Source organism: Nicotiana sylvestris, chromosome 1, assembly GCF_000393655.2.
Source record: "Nicotiana sylvestris chromosome 1, ASM39365v2, whole genome shotgun sequence".
NCBI lineage: Eukaryota > Viridiplantae > Streptophyta > Magnoliopsida > Solanales > Solanaceae > Nicotiana > Nicotiana sylvestris.
The window spans coordinates 40,543,001-40,565,727 of record NC_091057.1 but is presented as its reverse complement, the minus strand read 5'-3'; the positions used below and the strand labels follow the sequence as shown (position 1 = coordinate 40,565,727).

At 39.4% G+C, this 22,727-nt stretch overlaps 2 protein-coding genes across 7 annotated transcripts in view; one reads left to right on the top strand and one right to left on the bottom strand.

Annotated features, from left to right (window-relative positions):
- Positions 1–858: 858 nt before the first annotated feature.
- LOC104245577 (F-box protein At2g02240-like) overlaps positions 859–22,727 on the top strand; it is a 57,273-nt gene continuing 35,404 nt past the window's right edge. The window contains exons 1-4 of one of the 6 annotated variants that reach the window (XR_011400434.1): positions 962–1,385; positions 1,704–1,818; positions 13,999–14,057; positions 14,737–15,026. Coding sequence is in view for 2 of the 6 variants with exons in the window: in XM_009801198.2 (XP_009799500.1) it covers positions 1,110–1,385; positions 1,704–1,818; positions 3,087–3,100 (405 nt within the window). In the remaining 4 variants the exon portion in view is untranslated. Of the gene's footprint in view, positions 1,386–1,703; positions 1,819–3,086; positions 3,588–13,998; positions 15,027–22,727 lie in introns of those variants that run through there. The other 5 variants (XR_011400432.1, XM_070148343.1, XR_011400433.1 and 2 more) reach the window with 5 other exon arrangements.
- On the bottom strand, positions 18,472–19,582 carry LOC138869161 (uncharacterized). Its single transcript, XM_070146759.1, has 3 exons — positions 19,412–19,582; positions 18,885–19,130; positions 18,472–18,744 (listed from the first exon to the last, which is right to left on the bottom strand). Exons 1-3 carry the CDS (start codon positions 19,580–19,582, stop codon positions 18,472–18,474), a joined length of 690 nt encoding a protein of 229 aa, XP_070002860.1.

The following is a 22,727-nucleotide window of genomic DNA, read 5'->3' as shown; positions in this document are numbered from 1 at the left end:
TCAAAAAAGTTTGTTTTTCTCTTAACTCCGTAAACAAATACTGCTACATAAACTGAAACAGATGAAACATTAATATGAGGTGATGACAAATATTATGTGTTAGTCTTAAAGGAGCCAAAACCAAATACCAAACAAAGAAAAGGACAGGATCCTTATTCGAGGCAGATGTAGGGTAGGGTTGTGCATAATTTGGTAAATATAGAATGACCATTCCGAAATAAAAAAAATTTGATGTTTGATATTTGATATTTTAGTATTTGATAAATTTTAAAAAAAAATTGGTATTAGGTATGGTATTCGGTATTCAAAATTAAAATGTCAAAATATCGATACGTACAGAAATATATATTAAGTTACATAACACATATTATTAATTATAACATAAATATTAAAGTTCTAAATTTTACTTTCCGTTAATTTTTATAGTTCTCTTTAACCTTTACCACCTTTTATTCCCATTACACTTGCCTTTCCCCCTTATCTTTTGGTTGCCTCCTTACGTTTCAATCTAGGTTTAACATTTTTGTTTTTCATTTTTTTATTTTATATTATACTCATTTTTATTTTTGTATTTGTGTATGCTTTATTTAAGAATATTACAGTCTATGACTTTATGCATTAGTTAATATTCGAGCTAAACAAAATCGAAGTTACCAGACCGAATAAACCGAAATCTAAAGAAGAAAAGCTTAACCATACCAAAATTTAATTAGGTATAATATTGGTATAGAACTTTAAGAAATTAAATACCGAAACGAAATATCTAAATAACAAGCACTGGTTCATCTGAACCCAGTGCTTTCAATACATAGCATAAATTATATGTAAAAATTTGCTAAAAATAATAGGCCTTAACCCATAAGTTTAAAATATAATGAGCTTAATGCTTAAAACTTTTAAGAGCTAATCTATAAAAAAAAAAACTATAAATTCAAATCTTATCCAGGCAGGCTATTAGTATCCCCTTTTGGCAGCTCACTTTTCTTGACTATAAGTCTAACACTTATCAGCCTCAAAATTTTCTTCTTGTTGACCAGTCTTTTTGGTCACTTAAATATCAATATCACAGTCTTCTTCTTCTTCTTGAAACACAATACAGAGAAAAAGCAATGACTACAAAGTCATTAACTACTTTTACAATCTTGCCCGAGGGCTGCATATCAGAGATCATATCGCTCACAATTCCGGCGGACGCTGCAAGATCATCGGCTATCTCAAGAGGATTCAAATCTGCAGCAGAGTCTGATGTCGTTTGGGATAAATTTCTGCCGTCCGATCATCTAGATATAGTTTCAAGATCAGTTTCTGTTGTTGTTTGTGATAGCGAAAAAGACCTTTACTTTAGACTCTCTCATTCTCCTATCCTTCTTCATGAGGGCAGACTGGTAATTTTTAGTTGCCTTTTCTTTGTTTCTCTTCCATGTGACCTTCTCCGAACTCCGCTAAGAGCTTAATGTCCCGGGCTTGCCCTTATCCACTTCCATTTGATGTGATATTTTTCCAAAAAAGATATATATATATATATATATATATATATATATATATATATATTTATATTTATATTTATATTTGAATATAATTGAAATTTAAATTTCCCATTTTACTGGTTCGGCGAAGGGGTTCGGTCAAATATATAAAAAGGGGGTTCGGTTAAATAAAAACAATACTATTATTTTATATTTGACTTGATACTTTTTTAGCAGAGTTTTTGGCTTGAGAAAACAAGTGGGAAGAAATTTTATCTACTATCTGCAAGGCGACTGGTAATTTCTTTTTCAGACATACAATTATTCTGGGACCATCTGACACCGATTCAAGGTATTTACTCTGCCTCGTTAAAATATAAAATTGGTTACTCCATGTGATTTTTGAATATATTTTGAATGGACTTTACAATTTACAGTTTGACATGCTCTATTGATATTCTAGTAGATGTTAGACTATTTTGTTATCCGAGGAAGGTAACAAGAAATGTTTTACAACCGTAATAAAACATATCAAAAGTGTCTTACTGTTAAGAAGCTTTTGTAGGTGTAAAATGAACGGGTTACAAGTTTGGGGATGAATTAAACGGTTGATTCAACACGTGAGCTATGATCCAACTTTTCTAAAGGTCAAAAATGAGTTGGGTTAAGATAAATTAACTAGTGGCGTAACCTGACTCCTTTATATCAAATTTGGACACTTTACATTTTTATTGAGTCAAATAACACTTTTATGTTCAACTTTCTCAAACATTGCGCATCAATGCATGAAGAAACTCAGATAACAGAATTGAGAAGAGAGGAAATGAGAGCAACAACCGATTCCAATTGCTTAGAATGAATTATCGGAAGAGATTCAACTCTATTTGTCTAACTAATCAACTAACTGACTAACCGACTAATACAACTAAAATCCAGCTGTACAAATTAACTCTCAGTAACTATTAACTAAGGTTACCTACTAACCACTGTTAACCATCTGTCAGAATTTGCTTAGATCAAAATGAGTGTTTTATTGTCCTCCCTGGAAGCTATATACTAACAGTGGCGGATCCGCCTTATAGTAAGGGGTTCAGTTGATTCGTCGAAAAAATTAAATATTCTATCGTATTAACTTCTTCAGAAAATCATGAAAGCAGATAATATTATAAAACATGAACCCACTTGACACAAATGAAAACCGCAGCGGCAAAGAGGGTTCAATGACTTTATTAAAAGTAATTAGTTTTTTTTAAAAAAAAATTCTCAACTTTGATTAAAAAAGAGAGTTAAAGACTTTATTTTGAGGTCACATGATAAACAAAACTGAGTAGAGAGCAAATTCTATTTATCGATGCTTCTTATACAAAACTGGGACCGCCACTGTATACTAGTAAGGCTTCATTTGCTATTATAATTTTAATTTCTTAGATACCAATTTTCAGAAATTAAATCATCATATATAACCTTAGATGGTTACTATAAGATTCACAATATGTTTTACAGCAGCTCTGTTGTTGAAATTTCATACCTTCAAATTAAACTTAATTTTTTTGGTACAATATCTTCAAACTAAATACAAAACTAGAGATTCTATTTGAGGTAATATTTCTTCAACTACAGATTCCCAGAAGTAGCATTCCTCAACACTGTTGATTTACTAGATATCCGAGGTAAGATTGGAACTCGAGCATTATCTCTGGGAACAAAATATGCAGCTTACCTAGTGTTCAAAATATCAGAGAGGTACCATGGCCTTGAATCAACAAATGCAATGGTTAGATTTGTTAATAAAGAGAGCGAAGACGAGGCTGAAAAAAGAGCTATGACTGTTATTCTTGCAGCAAGAGCGCCGAGGCATTTTAAAAGGAAAATTACCAGAAAAACGAACAGATGGATGGTTAGAGGTAGAAATTGGAAATTTTTACAATGGTGAAGGAGATGATAATGGTGATGTAGAAGCAAGGTTGTTGGATTCTAGGCCTTTTCATGCTAAGTGTGGTCTAATCATCGTAGGCCTTGAGTTTCGTCCAATATGATCAGCATTAGAATGACAGATTCAGAATTTGAAATTTATGAGCCTCAAGTTAACACTATAATAATACATGAGTTCACATGCAACTAGTTAGTGGATTATATATATACTAGTTTTTATGTTCGTGCGATGCACATGCATATATATATACTAGTTTCTCGGCACGTGCGTTGCACGTGTATATCAAATCATGTAGTACACTTATAAAATACTACTAATAAGTATTATAACTAAAAAATATTATACATGAAAGTATAAAATACAAATTTTAGCTGTATACATTGCACCAATAGTGATAAGGATGGCGGGAAATTAAGAATTTCATTTTCCACCAGGCAGCTATTAAGAGAAATACAAAGTTAGAGAATACAATACCCTCTATACCGTAAAAATCAAGATCAAAAGTCAAGAGCTATCAAACCTTTTCTATCTAATTCAGTAGCCTTGAGAATTCTTCTCATATAAATATATGTAGTTGGAACTGGCTATTAAATTGCACTATGTTGAGCATCATTGTTTCCTACAAGAATATAATTTTACTAATAGTTTGAAGGTACTGGAAAATGTAGACATAGACAGAAAATCCTTAGCTACCATTTCAAGAATCTCTTTTCTTGTGTATGCTTTATCCGAAATACGGTTGGTCGGCTGCAACCCTGAATATAATAAAACACTATTTAGTCATATCAAAGGCATGCAATTGTTGTTAAACTCTAAATCAAAACAACACTTCGATCAAACATGCATATGTGTCAGAAACCATATTATAAAGACCTTAAGAAACTGCAAGAATTATTTCATCAGAAATCAAAATTTTTAACCTTGAAAGCATGCAAGCAGTATGACCCAAACTACATTAGTTCTGTCCATTGAAAAAAAAAAACCACTGACAAAACCATTTAAACTTACCATATCAATACTGTTAGCGGAAACGTAAAAGAACACAAGATTTAACGTGGTTCGGATCAAAATAATCCTACGTCCACCAGAGAACAGTTACCTTTTTATTATTAACAAAGGAAGGGGAGAGTTCCCAATTACACTTAAGAGAATTTCTCTCTTAACTCTCTGCTCACTGCAATGTATTGTATTATTTTTGGGATGGTTTCTACAAATGAAGCAGTGCATCTATTTATAGAGGTAAAGACCTCCTCTTGATGTCATTGGTGACATCAAACTACCTCCTCTGGATGTCATGGATGACATCAAAGGAGGAAGCTTCCTCCTAGCATCCACACCAACTCTTTCTACCAACTCTTCCAATTGGCATGCCATTGTTGACTAAACATAAACCAACACTTTCAATCTCCACCTTGGTTTGCATTTCGAGCGTGCGTGTGAACAACTCTGGCCAAAACTTATAAGCTTACCGGGCAACCTCGTTGTAAGAAACAAGAAGAATCAAACTATTGTTAAACATACCACCTCACCTAACAACTGTTCTCTTCGGAGTTGCATCAGTTGATGCACACCCCCGCCAAGTCCTTGCAGTGTGCAAACTTAACGAGCAAGACTATCTTGGTCAACATGTCTGCAGCATTATCGTCTGTGATAACTTTCACGACCTTGATAGTTCCCTCTTCAACAACATCCCGAATAAAATGAAATCTGACATCAATGTGTTTAGTGCGCTCATGAAATCTCTGATTTTTCATTAGATGAATAACACTCTAACTATCACATCTAAGAGTTGATTCCAGCTTAACCAAACTCAATTCCGCTACTAAACCTTTCAACCAGATAGCTTCCTTCACCGCCTCCGCTGCTGCCATGTATTCTGCTTCTGTCGTAGACAAAGCGACAATCGACTACAGAGTCGACTTCCAACTAACGGCACTGCCAACGAGGGTAAAGATGTATCCAGTTGTGGACCTTCTTCTATCAAGATCTCAGTCAGAATCTATATAACCGAGAATTGAAATAGCTCCACCACTTTTTCGAAAGGTCAGACCAACACCAGAAGCTCCTTTGAGATATCTCAATATCCACTTGACAGCTTCCCAATGCCTCTTTCCTGGGATGGACATGTATCTACTTACCACACTTACAGATTGAGCAATATCTAGACGTGTGCATACCATAACATACACAATGCTACCGACTGCACTGGCATAAGGGATCTTTGACATATGGCCCACCTCATCCTCAGACTGAGGCATTTGTAACTCTGAAAGTTTAAATTGAGGAGCTAATGGTGTACTTACAGGCTTGCACGTATGCATATTGAATCTCTCGAGAACCCTTTCAATATACCTCTTCTGAGAAAGATGTACAACACCGTCTTCTCTTGAAATCTCCATACCAAGGATTTTCTTTGCAACTCCTAAATCCTTCATGTCAAATTCCTTACTCAACAGTTTCTTCAAAGCATTTATCTCTGTAATGTTGTTAGCAGCAATAAGCATATCATCAACATACAACAGTAAATAAATCATTGAGTTACCAGACATCTTCTTGTGATACACACAGCTATCAAATGCACTCCTTGAGAATTCATGTGTAGTCATGAATGCATCAAACCTCTTGTACCACTGTCTAGGGGATTGCTTCAAACCATACAAAGACTTCTTTAGTTGGCATACGTGATCTTCTTTTCCCTCAGCTAGGAAACCTTCAGGTTGATCCATATAGATTGTCTCTTCTAGATCACCGTGTAAGAAAGCAGTTTTGACATCAAGCTGTTGAAGCTCCAAGTCAAATTGTGCAACCAATGCTAGTAGCACGCGAATTGAGCTATGCTTCACGACCGGAGAGAAAATCTCATTGTAGTCAATTCCCTCCTTTTGGCTGAAACCTTTTGCAACCAATCTCGCCTTGAACCTAGCATCTTCCACTTCAGGAATTCCCTCTTTCTTTCGGTAGACCCACTTGCATCCAACTGTCCTCTTCCCCTTTTGTCTTTTCACTAAGACCCATGTCTGATTCTTGTGAAGAGACTCCATCTCTTCAGTCATGGCTAACCGCCATTGTGCGGCATCCTTGCAAGAAGTTGCTTCAATATACGAGGAGGGCTCCAGATCTTTAATCTCTTCTTGTGCAGCTACGAACGCATATGCAATCAAGTTTGCTTGATTTATAAGGCGTTCCGGTTCTCGTGTCTGCCTCTTCTCCCTCCCCTTCGCAATTGTGTATGGTTCATTGACAGCAAGTTCTTCAACGCCTACATCTTCTGACTCATCTTTAACCTGAGTCTCTTGATCCTTTTCCTTGGCAAGCTCCACCGGAAGCTCCACCTGCTCGTTGTTCTTGTTTCCTGAAAACTCCACGGAAACTTTACGGGGATCAAGTATAGAGGATTCATCGAAGGTGACATCTCTACTAACTATAAATTTGAGTAAAGACAAACACCAAAGTTTGTACCCTTTTACTCCATCCACATACCCTACGAATATGGCCTTCTTAGCCCTTGGTTCAAGCTTTCCTTCATTAACGTGATAATAAGCTGGACACCCAAATACTCGTAAGTATGAATAGTTAGAGGGTTCACCTGACCATACCTCATTCGGAGTCTTAAAGTCAATTGCCGATGCTGAAGATACTTGATTTTCCGCTCCATTTGATTTTCAATCAAAATCTTCCACTCTTTAAATTCTTCAAAAGCATCACTTTTTCATTCAAAAAATGCACCCAAACCTTTCATGAGAAATCATCAATAAAAGTGAGAAGATACCTCTTTCTGCCCTTCGATGGAAGTTTAGAGGGACCCCATAAATCTGAATGGATGTAGTCTAGCACTCCTCTTGTCTTGTGTTTGCCAGTGCTGAAGCTGACCTTCTTCTGCTTCCCTAGAAAGCAGTACTCACAGAAGTCAAGTGTGCTAATCTTCTCACCTTCCAAAAGGTTACGACTGCTCAACATCTCCAGTCCACGTGCGCTCATATGACCTAGTCTCATGTGCCATAGTCTTGCCTTGTCATCATTGCACTATAGATGCATTTGCAGAGCCAACAATGGTGCTTCCGGCCAATGTGTAAAAGCCGTTCTCCAGCTTGCTTTTCAGCATGACTAAAGAACCTTTAGTCACCTTTATAGTTCCTGCTTTGCTCAAACATGTAGCCTTGTTCATCCAGAGTACTCAGGGAGATCAAATTCTTCTTCAGATCAGGAACATGACGGACTTGTGTAATAGTCCTCACGACTCCATCATGGCAGCGAACCCGAACTAAGCCAATGCCAACTATTGCACAAGTTGCATTATTGCCCATTACTACGGTTCCTCCACTTTTCTCATAGCTGCTAAACCAGTCTTTTCAGAACGTCATATGCAGAGTACAAGCAGAGTCTAACACCCATTTGTTTCCATAACTACTATTATTATTACACGATGTTGTTAGTACATAATCATTATCAAAATCATGTACCTGTTCAGCTATAAATGCACTCGCCTTTTCCTTGGACTTTGACATTGGGCAATCTCATTCAAAGTGCCCCTTCTTGCCACAACCCCAACACTCTATATTCTTCTTGTTCACACGAGACTTTGATCTGTGCTTTGATTTGCTCTTTCTCTGTTGGCTAGTCCGGCCTCTTACAAAGAGCCCACTTGCCTGGTTATCTCTATCTCCTTCAATGTGCCTCCGCACATCACTAGAGTTAAGTGCCTGCCGCACTTGCTCAAGCTTGATAGGCTCCTTGCTATACATCATTGAATTCTCAATATCACGATATCCTGAAGTCAATGAAAATAGCAAAGCACATGCAAGCGTCTCCTCCTCCTTTTTAATTCCTGCAATCTGTAAGTCCATGACAAGTTTATTGAACGCATCTAAATGATCTTGTAACGAAGTACCTGACCCCATCTTAAATGTGTGAAGACGCCGTTGTAACAACATCCTTGTTGTCACTGATCGGTCTTGGTATAGCCCTTCTAGCTTTTCCCATAACTGTTTGGCCGTCTCTTCGGTACCCGTACTCACTTCACAAAGCACGTTAGGTGCAAGGGATAGTTGGATTGCACTCAATGCATCCCCTTCAATCTTCTCCTTGTCGGGAGCTGATATATCCTTAGGATACTTTCCGTCAATAGCATGGATTGAACCTTCCCTCCGCAGTAACGCCATCATCTGGATCTTCCAGATATTGAAGTTGTTGCGTCCACTGAATCTATCAATTTCAAACTTCATGGAACTCATCTTTGCTTGTTCTTCCTCCTTGGATCGTTAAAGAATCTTGTTGCTCTGATACCAATTGTTAGTGAAAACGTAAAAGAACACAAGATTTAACATAGTTCAGATCAAAATAATCCTACGTCCACCAGAGAACAATTGCCTTTTTATTATTAACTAAGGAAGGGGAGAGTTCCCAATTACACTTAAGAGAATTTCTCTCTTAACTCTCTACTCACTACAATGTATTGTATTATTTTTGGGATGGTTTCTACAAATGAAGGAGTGCATCTATTTATAGAGGTAAAGACCTCCTCTTGATGTCATTGGTGACATCAAACTACCTCCTCTTGATGTCATGGGTGACATCAAAGGAGGAAGCTTCCTCCTAGCATCCACACCAACTCTTTCCACCAACTCTTCCAATTGGCATGCCATTGTTGACTAAACATAAACCAACATTTTCAGCATGCCATTGTTAACTAAACATAAACCAACATTTTCAATCTCCACCTTGGTTTGCGTTTCGAGCGTGTGAACAACTCTGGCCAAAACTTCTAAGCTTACTGGGCAACCCCGTTGTAAGAAACAAGAAGAATCAAACCATTGTTGAACATACCACCTCCACCTAGCAACTGTTCTCTTCGGAGTTGCATCAGTTGATGCACACCCCCGCCAAGTCCTTGCAGTGTGCAAACTTAGCGAGCGGGACTATCTTGGTCAACATGTCTGCAGCATTATCATCTGTGATAACCTTCACGACCTTGATAGTTCCCTCATCAATAACATCTCGAATAAAATGAAATCTGACATCAATGTGTTTAGTGCGCTCATGAAATCTCTGATTTTTCATTAGATGAATAGCACTCTGACTATCACATCTAAGAGTTGATTCCAGCTGAACCAAACTCAATTCCGCTACTAAACTTTTCAACCAGATAGCTTCCTTTACCGCCTCCGCTGCTGCCATGTATTCTGCTTCTGTCGTAGACAAAGCGACAATCGACTGCAAAGTCGACTTCCAACTGACGGCACTGCCAACGAGGGTAAAGATGTATCCAGTTGTGGACCTTCTTCTGTCAAGATCTCCTGCATAGTCAGAATCCACATAACCGAGAATTGAAATACCTGTACCACTTTTTCGAAAGGTAAGACCAACACCAGAAGCTCCTTTGAAATATCTCAATATCCACTTGACAGCTTCCCAATGCCTCTTTCCTGGGTTGGACATGTATCTACTTACCACACTTACAGATTGCGGACTTTAGGGGCAAGGGGTTCACCCAAATCTCTTTTACCGAAAAATTACATTGTATATATAAGCAAAATCTATTTTGTGTCTCTATATATTATATTTTGAATCCCTTTATCATAGTTCAAAAACATAGTCAAAATCTTTGTGAGGTTGCTAGTTCAATTCCCACTGGTCATGTGGTCTCCTTTAATTTTTTAATTATTTCTTTTTTGAACCCCTTAGCAGAAATTCTGCCTCCGCCACTAACGAGTGGCTTTAAGACTTTCAACAAGAGTTAGGTCATCACAGGATATGATTTAATATGTATGAAGAATCTTATTTTGGTTATGATAAATAATAATACTATACTATCATTTAAGCTTGTCGCGATTCAAGTTAATAGGAGGTAAACAATATAAATTATTCCAATAATTATGGACATCAGTCAGAATATTGGAGTAACGTAAATATTACCTAATTCTAGAAGATAACATTATTCATATTTGTTTAATTCTCAATTTAATGTTTAAGTTTTTATATATCTAGGGAGTACAAGATTTATAATACTTCTAAGTTCTAAGAAAGAGATTGGATCAAAACGTGACCTCCCAATTCAAACCATCTTTGACTATTTTTGTTGTGATCTACATATAATTTCAAACAAAGGCGCAAAAGTAGAAGGAAAGGTCATGGTTATCATCGATATGAAACATCGGCATGAAAATTCCGAAGTTGGGGAAATAACCATACCGTCTAGAAATCTCTCTGGTTGACCTTTTTTTTTTCTCGATAGTAGATTGATTCCTCTAGTGAATCTGATTTACTCCACAACCCAAACAACGATCCAATCTGCTAATGCGATGGAATTGTTGTCAAGTATGAAGTGTTGTCATTGTTTGTTTGGTTGTGACTGTTGGCTTGAGGAGCAAGCTTTTTCATAACAGTTTATGAAGCGTTGGCTTCTCTTTGTAGGTATTATTTGTTTTAAATTAGGTATTTAAGAAGGGTATTTTGGTAATTCAGCTTTTAAGTTAGGGGTTTCATGTTTTTAATACAATGTAGATTTAATATAATGTAGATATATACTAGAATTACTAAACCCGTAATCGACCTTCTAGATCCGCCAAGAAAATAGTCATGGAACATGTTTGTTACAGTGCAACGTTTCACTTAATTTGTAATACATCCTTTTTTTTTTTTTTTTTTTTTGAGTTCATACTAATGCACATGAAATTCACTTACCAACATATGACGACATTATATAGACGTTGTATAATGCAACTTAAATGGCCCCTCGCCGACATTTAATATAGTTTAAAATAAGTGTCACAAAGTTCAGTATTGAAATGTCACATTAAAGTTCTGACATTTAAAATAATCTGTGTTCCAAATTTCCTAAAAAATTAATACTCTCTGTTTCAATTAATTTCAAGGAGCACAGAGTTTAAGAAAGAAATTAATCTTTTTAAAATTTATGATTATAAACATGTCATAACATTCTTGTGGTTATAAAAGCTTGTCAATAAGGTAAACCGAAAAACATAGGTTAACTTGCTTTCAAATATAAAAAACTAATGCACAAAAAGGTCTATACAGAAAATTCTAAAGTATATAATAAAGGGAAAAGTAAAAATATGTCTGGTATGTTTTGCTAAACGTCTCCACTTCTTTTTCTTTATTCCAACTCCATTATTTTTAGTTTTCTTGACTATGTTGACCTGAAAAGAAATATATTAGAGTGGTTAGACAAAATTCAAATTTTTTTGTAAAAAAAAAATTAGGCATTGCCTAGGAGTTCTAAGGTGGTTACACGAGGGGACCAAACCTTACCTCCAAAATACAATCCTACATAATCATCCTATCCGGCCTATTCAATGTTACTAAGCTTACACAAAAGTTAGCCTTGTCGTATTTGGATCTAATCGAAGGAAGTTTCCACTTATCCAGCAAAATCAAGGCCTTGGCACCAATAGGTAGATGCCGAAAATTCAAGAAGATTATTTCTGTCCAGTGGAAGATCCTAACTTGGCTAGAAACTCAGCCACTTGGTTGACTTTCTTGTGGCAGTGGAGAATGCTCAAATTTGATGTCACGACTCGGAATTCCCACCATCGAGATCGTGATGGCGTTTAACATCACATTTGCTAGGCAAGCCAACAATAAAGATTTATTAGCCAATGCTTTTACGTTTCAGTGATTAACAAGCAAGCTAAAACAAATCGAAATGAAAGCGGAAGTAAATAAATAACAACTTTGATTATGTACTACTACTACCCAGAATCCAGAGTCACAATTCACGAACATTCTATGATGTTACTACAAGTATTTGTCCAGAAAAAAATACAACTATTTGAGAAATAAAGAAAACAGTAAAGTATGAGATATAGAAGGGAACACTAGTGCCTGCGGATGCCGACAAGTCTACCTTGAGTCTCCTAGCCGATAGATCCTACAACAAATCTCTCGATCATCTTGAACCAGCTCTAAAATCTGCACAAGAAGTGCATAGTGCAATATCAGTACAACCGACCCAATGTACTGGTAAGTGCCGAGCCAAATCTCGGCGAAGGATTGACGAGGCTATGGCGGTGCAATCACAATATAACATGCATACAGTATATAATAAAAGCAGAAAGGAAGACAAGATAAATGTTACACCCCAAGTTTTCATACGTGAGAGTACGTCGTAAGTCATTGATGTAAGCTCGGAAATGAGATTATATTTGGAAGCAAATAAAGTAAGTTAATCATGTTACCTTGGAGATTACAAATATTTAAGATCATGAATAACGAGTACCAAGAGGCTTGGAAATCTTAGAAGCTAAACCAATTGAAGAAAATAAGTTTCGTCAAAAGTCGACAAGTTTGGAATGTTATAACATGTACTTTGGGATAAGACTAGGGTTCTTAACATGATAAGGAGGTTATTCTATGAGTTATTTTAGTCGTATGATATTCATTTTCTATATTTTGAAGGCAAGCAAGTTGTGGAACAAGAGTTGGCAAAGGTCATCACAAGTTACATTCATAAATTTGCTGAAATTTAGGTCAAATGTATCTGAGAATTTCTCTAAATAAAATTGGAATCATGGGGTGTTCTACCTACCAAATTGAAGGTCTATGAGTCTAGTTTCTAAGGCATTAAACCGTTCGTCAATACGACATCGGAGTAGAGAGATATTCGTGTTTTTGCGAGACCGCGCAAGCAGCTCCCAATGGGACCCACTTAGGCGGTGGTTGACCTACTTCAATTTATAAACGATTTGGACGCCTATTTTTGCTCATTTTTCAACTAATATTCGTCTCCAAACTTCTCCTAACCCTCCTAAACATATACCACAAGGGTTTGAAGTGATTCCAAAGTGATTACACCATATTTCAACATCAAAACTTAGTTCTAGTGAAGAACAACACCTCTTTGAGGTTGTGTTGTCATTGAGGATTGTTGTGGGTTGTATTTGGATGAAATTCCAAGTTGTTTCTACTGTCTAAGGTGAGTATAACAGCCTACTAATTGTGCTTAAGCTTGCTTGTATGTTGGTTAAGTTGTTAGGATGATAAACTACAAGATAATACTTGGATTAGCTTAAGTCACTTCTATGGTGTTGTATTGCTATTAAGGGTTGTTGTAAACTGAATATAACTTGGATTTTGACTTGAAGTTACTGTATAAGGTATGTATATTGTGATCTTGCTTGTGCCTAAGGTTATCTTGATGTTGATTAAGTTAAATGGATGGGCTAGACATGAACTAGTGAATAAAGTTGCTAATTGAGGATAGTTGAAGTTGTGGATTATTTTCGTTGTTATAAATATATGGTTTAAGGCTGGAATCATTGATTAATGACTTCATTATCATGTTAATGATACTTTTATGTTGAAGTAAGAAGTCTATAAGGATTGATAAGGGGTATACGGATTCCAATCGGAGCTTGCCGCTCGTCGTAATGTAGTTGTGACTTGTTGTTGTTATATGGTGTCTTGATATTGATAATTATGTATTGATGGATTGCTCTGGTCATTGTTGTTTGTATATGGTATTGGAGGAGGCCCTTGTTACAAGGGAGATGCTGCCCAAATTTACGTAAACGAGCTACTAGCTTAAGTTATAGACTTAGCCTTTGCTCAGCACTGATTTTGAATCTCCTTATACTATGATAGATTGAGTTGACTTGTTTGAAGAGTTGCTTGGAAGGGATTAGGGACTCAACAGGTTTAAGGTATGTTAAGGCACTTACTTCTTTCTTTTGGCATGATCTAAAGTGACATGAACATAAACGGTACGCTAATTCATAACGGATCTACTCCTAGCAACTAAGGTTGTCCATGTTGTTCTTTCCTTATAAAATTATTCTAAACAAGTGTGTATGATCCTTAAATCCTACTAAGGTTCATATTGATGGTAGGGATGTCCATAATATTCTTAAGTCACTCCAAAAGGTTTAGAATGTGATTCCATGAGTTGAGCATGCATTATATATATGTATCTATTTTACTCTACCGAGCCGCGCTATAGTCGGCCGGGTACGACACCTATTGTGCAACCACTGATCAGTTGGGTTTACCGAGCTCCACGTGGCCGGGTACGATTCTACCGAACCTTATGATGGTCGGGTACGTTTTTACTGAGTCCTCTTTGAGGCCGGGTACGATATGATGATGATGATGCCCACAGAGGCGAATGTTTTAAAAAGTTTATGTATATATATGTATTATGCATTTCATATCAGTAACCCCTAGAGGCACTCAGATGTTACAGATTGTATCTCCTATATCTCTCTCTTTACATTACTGTTCTTGTTTAAGCTTTCCTGCCTAACATACTCGGTACTTTATTCGTACTGACGTCCCTTTTGCCTGGGGACGCTGCATTTCATGCCCGCAAGTCTCGATTGATAGGTTGACAGTCCTCCTAGTAGGCTATCAGCTCAGCGAAGGTGTTGGTGCACTCCACTTGCTCCGGAGTTGCCTATTTGGTCAGTATGCTTTGGATATGTATCGATTGGTATGGCGGGGCCCTGTCCCGACCTTTATGATTTTATATACTCTTAGAGGCTTGTAGACAGATGTCAGGTGTATGGATAATTGTATGGCCTTGTCGGCCTATGTTTCGAGTTTACTAATGGTCATGTCGGCCTTATAGGCCCGTATGTCACATATATTAGTTTGTATATCATGTTAGGTCTTCATATGTTGAGTATTCCCTTATGTTTTATTCTTGTTATCTCATGACGGGTTTTCTGGCTCATTTACTCATGATAACATGATAAGGAAGATATGTTACGTTGGTACTCGGTTGAGTAAGGCACCGGGTGCCCATCGCGGCCCTTCGGTTTGGGTCGTGACAATAAAATAGAGCAGTAACTTGAAAGAAGTGAATACAGTTCTCGAAGCACATCATCAGTGTTCAACTACTACCAATCCTTAAGTGCAATTTAAAACTACCGTACGACTAACATAGTCAAGGAAAAGTATAAACATATAGATTGTTGCAGCGAGCAACCCGATCCCACCGTACATCTTATATTCCACCCTTATTTCCTCTTATTAACACAAACAACAGAATATAAATAAAAGTGTTGCGACGTGCAACCCGATCCCACCATATCACAATAATCACATTCACAGTTCACCCTTATTACACCACAATTCACAGTTCACCCTTATTACACCACAATTCACATGTTTACACCTGTCGCGGCTCGCAACCTGATCCCACCATATAAGTATCAGTTATTCAGTATGTACAACAATTTTACAATTCAAATCACATAACCCTTCACAAGGCTTAACTTCCAACCAAACAATTAGGAAGCTTGTACACTACGAAACTTTACACAAGCAATACTACTCGGCGAGACCAATTCAAAATATATCATGAAAGTACCAATAATCAGCCTAAGCAAATAATAGGAGACAACGAAGCTATGAAATAACTAATACCTTCAACAAAGAGAAGCAATGTCTAACAAGTAGCAATTACGCATGGTAATACAAGTAAAACATGTAACAATTACGATAGAGAAAGAGACAATATGAGAAGAACGGGGAAGAAACAAGCAAAAACAGATAAATTGGCGGTGCATAAGTACTTGTCACCTTACATATACGCCGCTCACAGGAATTTCATATAGCAAATAAGTCAAGGGTTCCTAATCCCTCGAGTCAAAATTAGACACCACACTTACCTCGCTCCTCGGACCACTCAATATTCAATTACCACTTTTCCTCTAGTATCCACCTCCAAACTACTCGTATCTAGCCACAATTAACTCAATAATATCAATTACTGCTAAAGGAATCAACTACAATACATAAATTTAGATTTCCCAAACTTCCCTTCAAAAAGTCAAAAATCGACCTCAAGCCCGCTTGGTCAAAACTCGAGGTTCGGATAAAAACCCATTCACCTATTCACCTCCGAGCCCGAGCATGTAATTAGTTTTGAAATTTGACCCAAATTTGAGGTATAAATCCTCATTTCCCAAGAATCCCTAATTCTACCCAAATCCCCAATTTCTACCATCGAAATCCTAAATTTTAGGTTGAAAATTCATGAAATGAGATGGGAAATTGAAAGAAAGTGAGTTAGGATCACTTACCAAAGTTTTGGAGAAGAAATGGTCTTGGAAGATTCGCCTATAGGGTTCTAGGATTTGAAAATTTGGAGAATGGGAGAAAATCCCGTCTAAGTCTCATTTACCCAGCTGCAGATGTCGCAAATGCGACCTGAGCTTCGCAAATACGAAGCCTGCAAATGTGAAGGAGGCATTGGAAATGCCAACCCCTTCTCATTTCTGCATAGTTCGAAAATGCGAGGTATAGTTCGCAAATGTGAACTTGGGCAAGACCGCAAATGCGACCATGTGATTGCAAATGTGAAAGGCACCCCTCCCCAGTTCCCATCACAATTGCGAGAATTGTTCGCAATTGCGAACATTGGCCTCCACAGCTACTCTTCGCAAATGCGAACCCAACAGTGGTCGCAAATGTGAGGCTTGATCTCGCAAAGGCCTGCAACAAAAACTGAAGTACATCAACAACTTTTTGTAAGTTCAATCACTTCGTAGCCTATCCGAAACTCACCCGAGCCCTCGGGGATCCAAACCAAACATGAACACAAGTCTAAAAATATCATACGAGCTTGCTCACGTGATAAAATTGCCAAAATAATACCTAGAACTACGAATTTAACACCAATTCGAATGAAATTTTCAAGAAAACTTTGAAATTCCTATTTTCACAACTAGATGTCCGAATCACATCAAATCAACTCCGTTTTTATAAAATTTCACAGATAAGTCATAATTATGGCATAGGACCTATACTGGATTCCGGAACCAAAATACAAACCCGTTATCCAAAAAGTCAAACTTTGGTGAAACACTTCAATTTCACTAAGCTTTCAACTTTCAGATTTCGACATAGTCCGATATCTCGAGCTACAGACTTCCAATTTTGATTCCAGGCGCCCATGTCCTAAATCACGGTACGGACCCACCAGGATCGTCAAAATACGAATCCAGGTCCATTTACCAAGAATGTTGACCGAAGTCAACTCAAATAAAGTTTTTAGGCAAAATTTCTTATCTTTATCAGTTTTTAACATAAAAGCTTTCCAACATGACGCCCGGAGTGTGCATGCAAATTGAGAAATGCTAGAACATAACTTCTAAAAGTTTTGGATCACAAAATTAGGTTTAAATTATAAGATGACCTATCGAGTCATAACATTCTCCACCTCTAAAACAATCGTTCGCCCTCGAACGGATATAGAAAAGTACCTGAACTGGTGAGTAGGTGCAGATATCTACTCTTCATGTCCGACTCGGACTCCCAGGTAGCTGCCTCAATAGGCTAACCTCTCCACTGCGCTCGAACTAAAGGATAACTCTTCGATCTCAACTAACGAACATGGCGGTCTAGAATAGCTATCGGCTCCTCCTTGTAGGACAAATCCTTGTCCAACTGGACAGTGCTGAAGTCTAACACGTGGAATGGATTACCGTGATACTTACGAAGCATGGACACATGGAACACCGGATGGACTGATGATAAACCAGGTGGTAATGCAAGTCTGTAGGCCACCTCTCCCACTCGCTCAAGGATCTCAAAAGGCCCGATATACCTAGGGCTCAACTTGCCCTTCTTTCCAAACCTCATTACACCCTTCATAGATGATACTCAGAGAAACACTCTCTCTCCAACCATGAATGCAACATCACGAACTATACGGTCGGCATAACTTTTCTGCCTGGATTGAGCTGTACGAAATCGATCCTGTATAATCTCGATCTTATCCAAGGCATCTTGTACTAACTATGTACCCAACAACTGAGCCTCCCCCGGTTCAAACTATCCAATTGGTGATCGGCATCACCTACCATATAAAGCCTCATAGGGAGCCATCTGAAAGCTCGACTGATAACTATTGTTGTAGGTAAATTCCGCTAGCGGCAAGAACTGATCCCACGAACCTCCGAAGTCTATAACAAAAGCACGGAGCATATCCTCTAATATCTGAATAGTGCGCTCGGACTGCCTGTCCATTTGAGGATGAAATGATGTGCTTAGCTCAACCCGCGTGCCCAACTCACGTTGCACTGCCTTCCAGAAATGTAAGGTGAACTGTATTCATCGATCAGACATGATAGACACGAGCACACCGTAAAGACGGATGATCTCACGGATGTAAATCTCTGCCAATCGCTCTGAAAAATAGGTAATTGCCACTTGAATGAAATGCACTGACTTGGTCAGCCTGTCCACAATGACCCAAACTACATCAAACTTCTTCTGAGTCCGTGGAAGTCCAATGACGAAGTCCATAATGATACGCTCCCACTTCCACTCAGGAATCTCTAACTTTTGAAGCAAACCACCAGGTCTGTGATGCTCACACTTTACCTGTTGACAATTTAGACACCGAGAAACATATGCAACTATATCTTTCTTCGTTCTCCTCCACCAATAATGATGCCCAAGTCCTAATACATCTTGGCGGCGCCCGGATGCATAGAATACCGGGAACTGTGGGCCTCCTCTACAATCAACTCACGCAGCCCATCCACATTAGGCACACAAATATGATCTTGCATCCTCAAAACTCCATCATCTCCAATAGTAACCTGCTTGGCACTACCGTGCCGTATCGTGTCTCTAAGGACAAACAAATGAGGGTCGTCATACATCCAATCTCTTATGCACTCAAACAAAGAAGACCGAGCAACTGTATAAGCTAAAACATGAATGGGCTCATAAACATCCAACCTTACGAACTGATTGGCCAAGGCCTAAACATCCAATGCGAGCAGTCACTCAACAACGGGGATATGCGCAAGGCTGCCCATACTAGCTGGCTTTCTACTCAAAGCAACGACCACCATATTGGCCCACCCGGGATGATACAATATGGTGATATCATGGTCCTTAATAGCTCCAACCACATCCTTTGCCTCAAATTGAGCTTCTTCTACTTGAAAAAATACTGCAAACTCCGATGGTCTGTGAATACCTCACATGGCATGCCGTAAAGATAGAGCCTTCAAATCTTCAGCGCATGAACAATGGCTACCAGCCCTAGATCATAAATAGGGTAATTCTTCTCGTGAACATTCAACAGTCGTAAAGCATATGCAATAACCTTGCTACTCTGCATCAATACCACACCTAGACCAATACGAGATGCATCACAATATACTGTATAAGATCCTGAATCTATGGGCAACACCAACACCGACGCCATAGTCAAAGCTGTCTTGAGCTTCTGGAAGCTCGCCTCACACTCGTCTGACCACCTGAACGGGGCACCCTTATGGGTCAGCCTTGTCAACAAGGCTGCTATAGATGAGAACCCCTCTACATACTAACGATAGTAACCCGCCAAACCTAAAAAACTACGGATCTCCGTGGCTGAAGTAGGTCTAGGCCAGTTCTGAACTGCCTCAATCTTCTTAGGATCTACCTGAATACCCTCTGCTGATACGACATGGCCCAAAAAGGCGACTGAGTCCAACCAAAACTCGCATTTTGAGAATTTAGCATACGACTGGCTGTTTCTCAAAGTCTGAAGTACGATCCAAAGATGCTGCTCGTGCTCCTCTCGACTGCGGGAGTAGATCAATATATCATCAATGAACACAATCATGAAAGAATCCAAATACGGCTTGAACACCCGGTTCATCAAGTCCATAAATGCCACCGGGGCATTTGTCAGCCTGAATGACATCACCAGAAACTCATAATGCCTATATCAAGTCTGAAAAGTTGTCTTAGGGACATAAGACACCCTAAACCTCAACTGATGGTAGTCAGACCTCAAATCGATCTTTGAAAACACTTTAGAACCTTGAAGTTGATCAAATAAGTTATCAATCCTCGGCAATGGATACTTGTTCTTGATAGTTACTTTGTTCAACTACCGGTAATCTATGCACATCCTCATCGACCCATCTTTCTTCTTCACAAATAACATGGGTGCACCCCAGGGCAAGACGCTGGGTCTAATGAAGCTACTATCAAGCAAATCTTGCAACTGCTCCTTCAACTCTTTCAACTCTAGCGGGGCTATACGATATGGTGGAATAGAAATGGGCTGAGTGCCCAGAACTAAATCAATACATAAGTCAATATCCCTGTCAGGTGGCATGCCCCATAGGTCTGCAGGAAATACCTCTGGAAACTCTCGAACAACTAGTACAGAATCCATGGAAAGAACCTCTGCACTAGAATCGCGGACATAGGCCAAATAAGCTAGACAACCCTTCTCGACCATATGCCGAGCCTTCATATAAGAGATAATCCTGCTGGTACAATAACCAGGAGTCCCTCTACACTCTAATCGAGCAACACCAGTAAGGCTAAGGTCACCCTCTGACGTGACAATCCAATATAGCGTGATAAGGTGACAGCTAATCCATCCCCAAAATGACATCGAAATCAACCATATATAGAAGAAGAAGATCTGCACTAGTCTCAAGACCCCTAATAATGACCACACACAAACTATAAACACGATTTTCAATAATCGAATCCCCCATAGGTGTGGACACAAATACATGAGCACTCAAGGAATCACAAGGCACAACCAAATGTGAAGCAAAATAAGGTTACACATAGGAGTAGGTAGACCCTGGATAAAATAGAACTGAAGCATCTCTACTGCAAACTGAAACAGTATCTGTGATAACAATATCGGATGACTCGGCCTCATGCCTGATTGGAAAAGCATAACATCGGGGCTGGGCCCCACCACTCTGAACCATATCCTTGAGACATCCCCTTGTTGACTAGCCTCCACCTCTAGTGGCCTAACCTCCACCTCTAATGGCCTGACCTCCACCTCTAGCGGCCTGACTTCTACTTCTAGCTTCCTGACCCCTACTTTTGGCCGGCTGAGCGAGCGGTGGTACACTCGATGTTGGAATCATGGCACGATAACTCTGCTGCTGTGGCGGAATGCCCAATAATCTCGGACAAGTCCTCCTAGTATGCCCATAGCCATCACACTCGGAATATCCATCCTGATAATGTGGCTGTAGAAACTGATACTGCCCCAAACGGGCTGGCTGACCACGGTAATAACTCTGAATAGGAGGTGCACTGATAGGAACTGGTGGTGCACTGTAGGCTGGCTGTCCAAAAGGAGGCATATAAGGACCACGACTCCCTGAAGCACTATGGGATGCCTGAAGCGCTGAATGGAACGGCCTGGGAGGATGGCCTCTACCAAAAGTACCTCGGCCTCCAGATGAGGTCCCACTGAATCCACCATAGTGACACAGCCTCTTGTCAGACCCCTGAACACTCCCCTGAGCTAAAATTATCTCGACTCGCCTGACAACATTGACTGCCACTTGAAAAGAAATCTCACTCCGAGTCTCCTTAGCCATCTGCAATCTGATAGGCTGAGCAAATCCCTCAATAAACCTCCTCACCCTCCCTCTCTCGGTAGGAAGAAGAAGAATAACATGACGGACCAAATCCACAAATCGTGTCTCGTACTGAGAGACAGTCATAGAACCCTATTGTAGATGCTCGAACTGCCTCAGATAGTCCTCTCTCCAAGTGATAGGAAAGATCTTCTCAAGAAATAGATGAGAGAACTGGTCCCAAGTAAGAGCTGGCAACCCAGCTAGTCTGGTCAATATATAATCCCTCCACCATTTCTTGGCAGAACCCGACAAATGAAATGCAGCAAATTTGACCCCATTGGTCTCCACTATCCCTATGTTCTGTAGCACCTCATGACAGCTTTCCAGATAGTCGTGGGGATCCTTTGAAGATGCACTGCTGAAGTGAACCGGGAAAAGCTTGGTAAACCTATCCAATCTCCACAAGGCCTCAGAAGACATAGCCGATCCATCACCGATCTATGCCGCAACACCCGACTGAACTACCTCAATGGGCTGAGCTACTAGAGTTTGAAACTAGGGTTCCATCTGCTTCAGAGTGTGATTAGCGGGAGCCTGTGCTCCTCCCCCACCCCGAGAGACGGCGGATGCTACAGGAATGTGTCGGCCTGTGCCACACTCTCCATGAGGCCCACTAGACGAACAAAAGCATCCTGAAGTACTGGGATGGCAATGAAGCCCTCTAGGACCTGAGCTGGTCCTGCTAGAACGGTCTGGGCTGGAGCCTCCTCATCAACCTCTACCTGAGGTTCCGCCGCTGGTGCTGCAGCACCCAGTGGCAGCTCTAAGCTGATCCCAGCCCTTCCCTCGGCCTCTGGCACGACCCTGACCTCGACCTCTGCCCCTTGTAAGAGCTGCCACTGGGGCTCTTGCAGCTGCTCAGCTGGAAATGCGGTACATGTTCTCGCTTTTGCGAAGGACAAGAGTAGAAGAGTTCGATTAGCACTAAGAGAACAAAATCGCATGATAGAGAAGAAT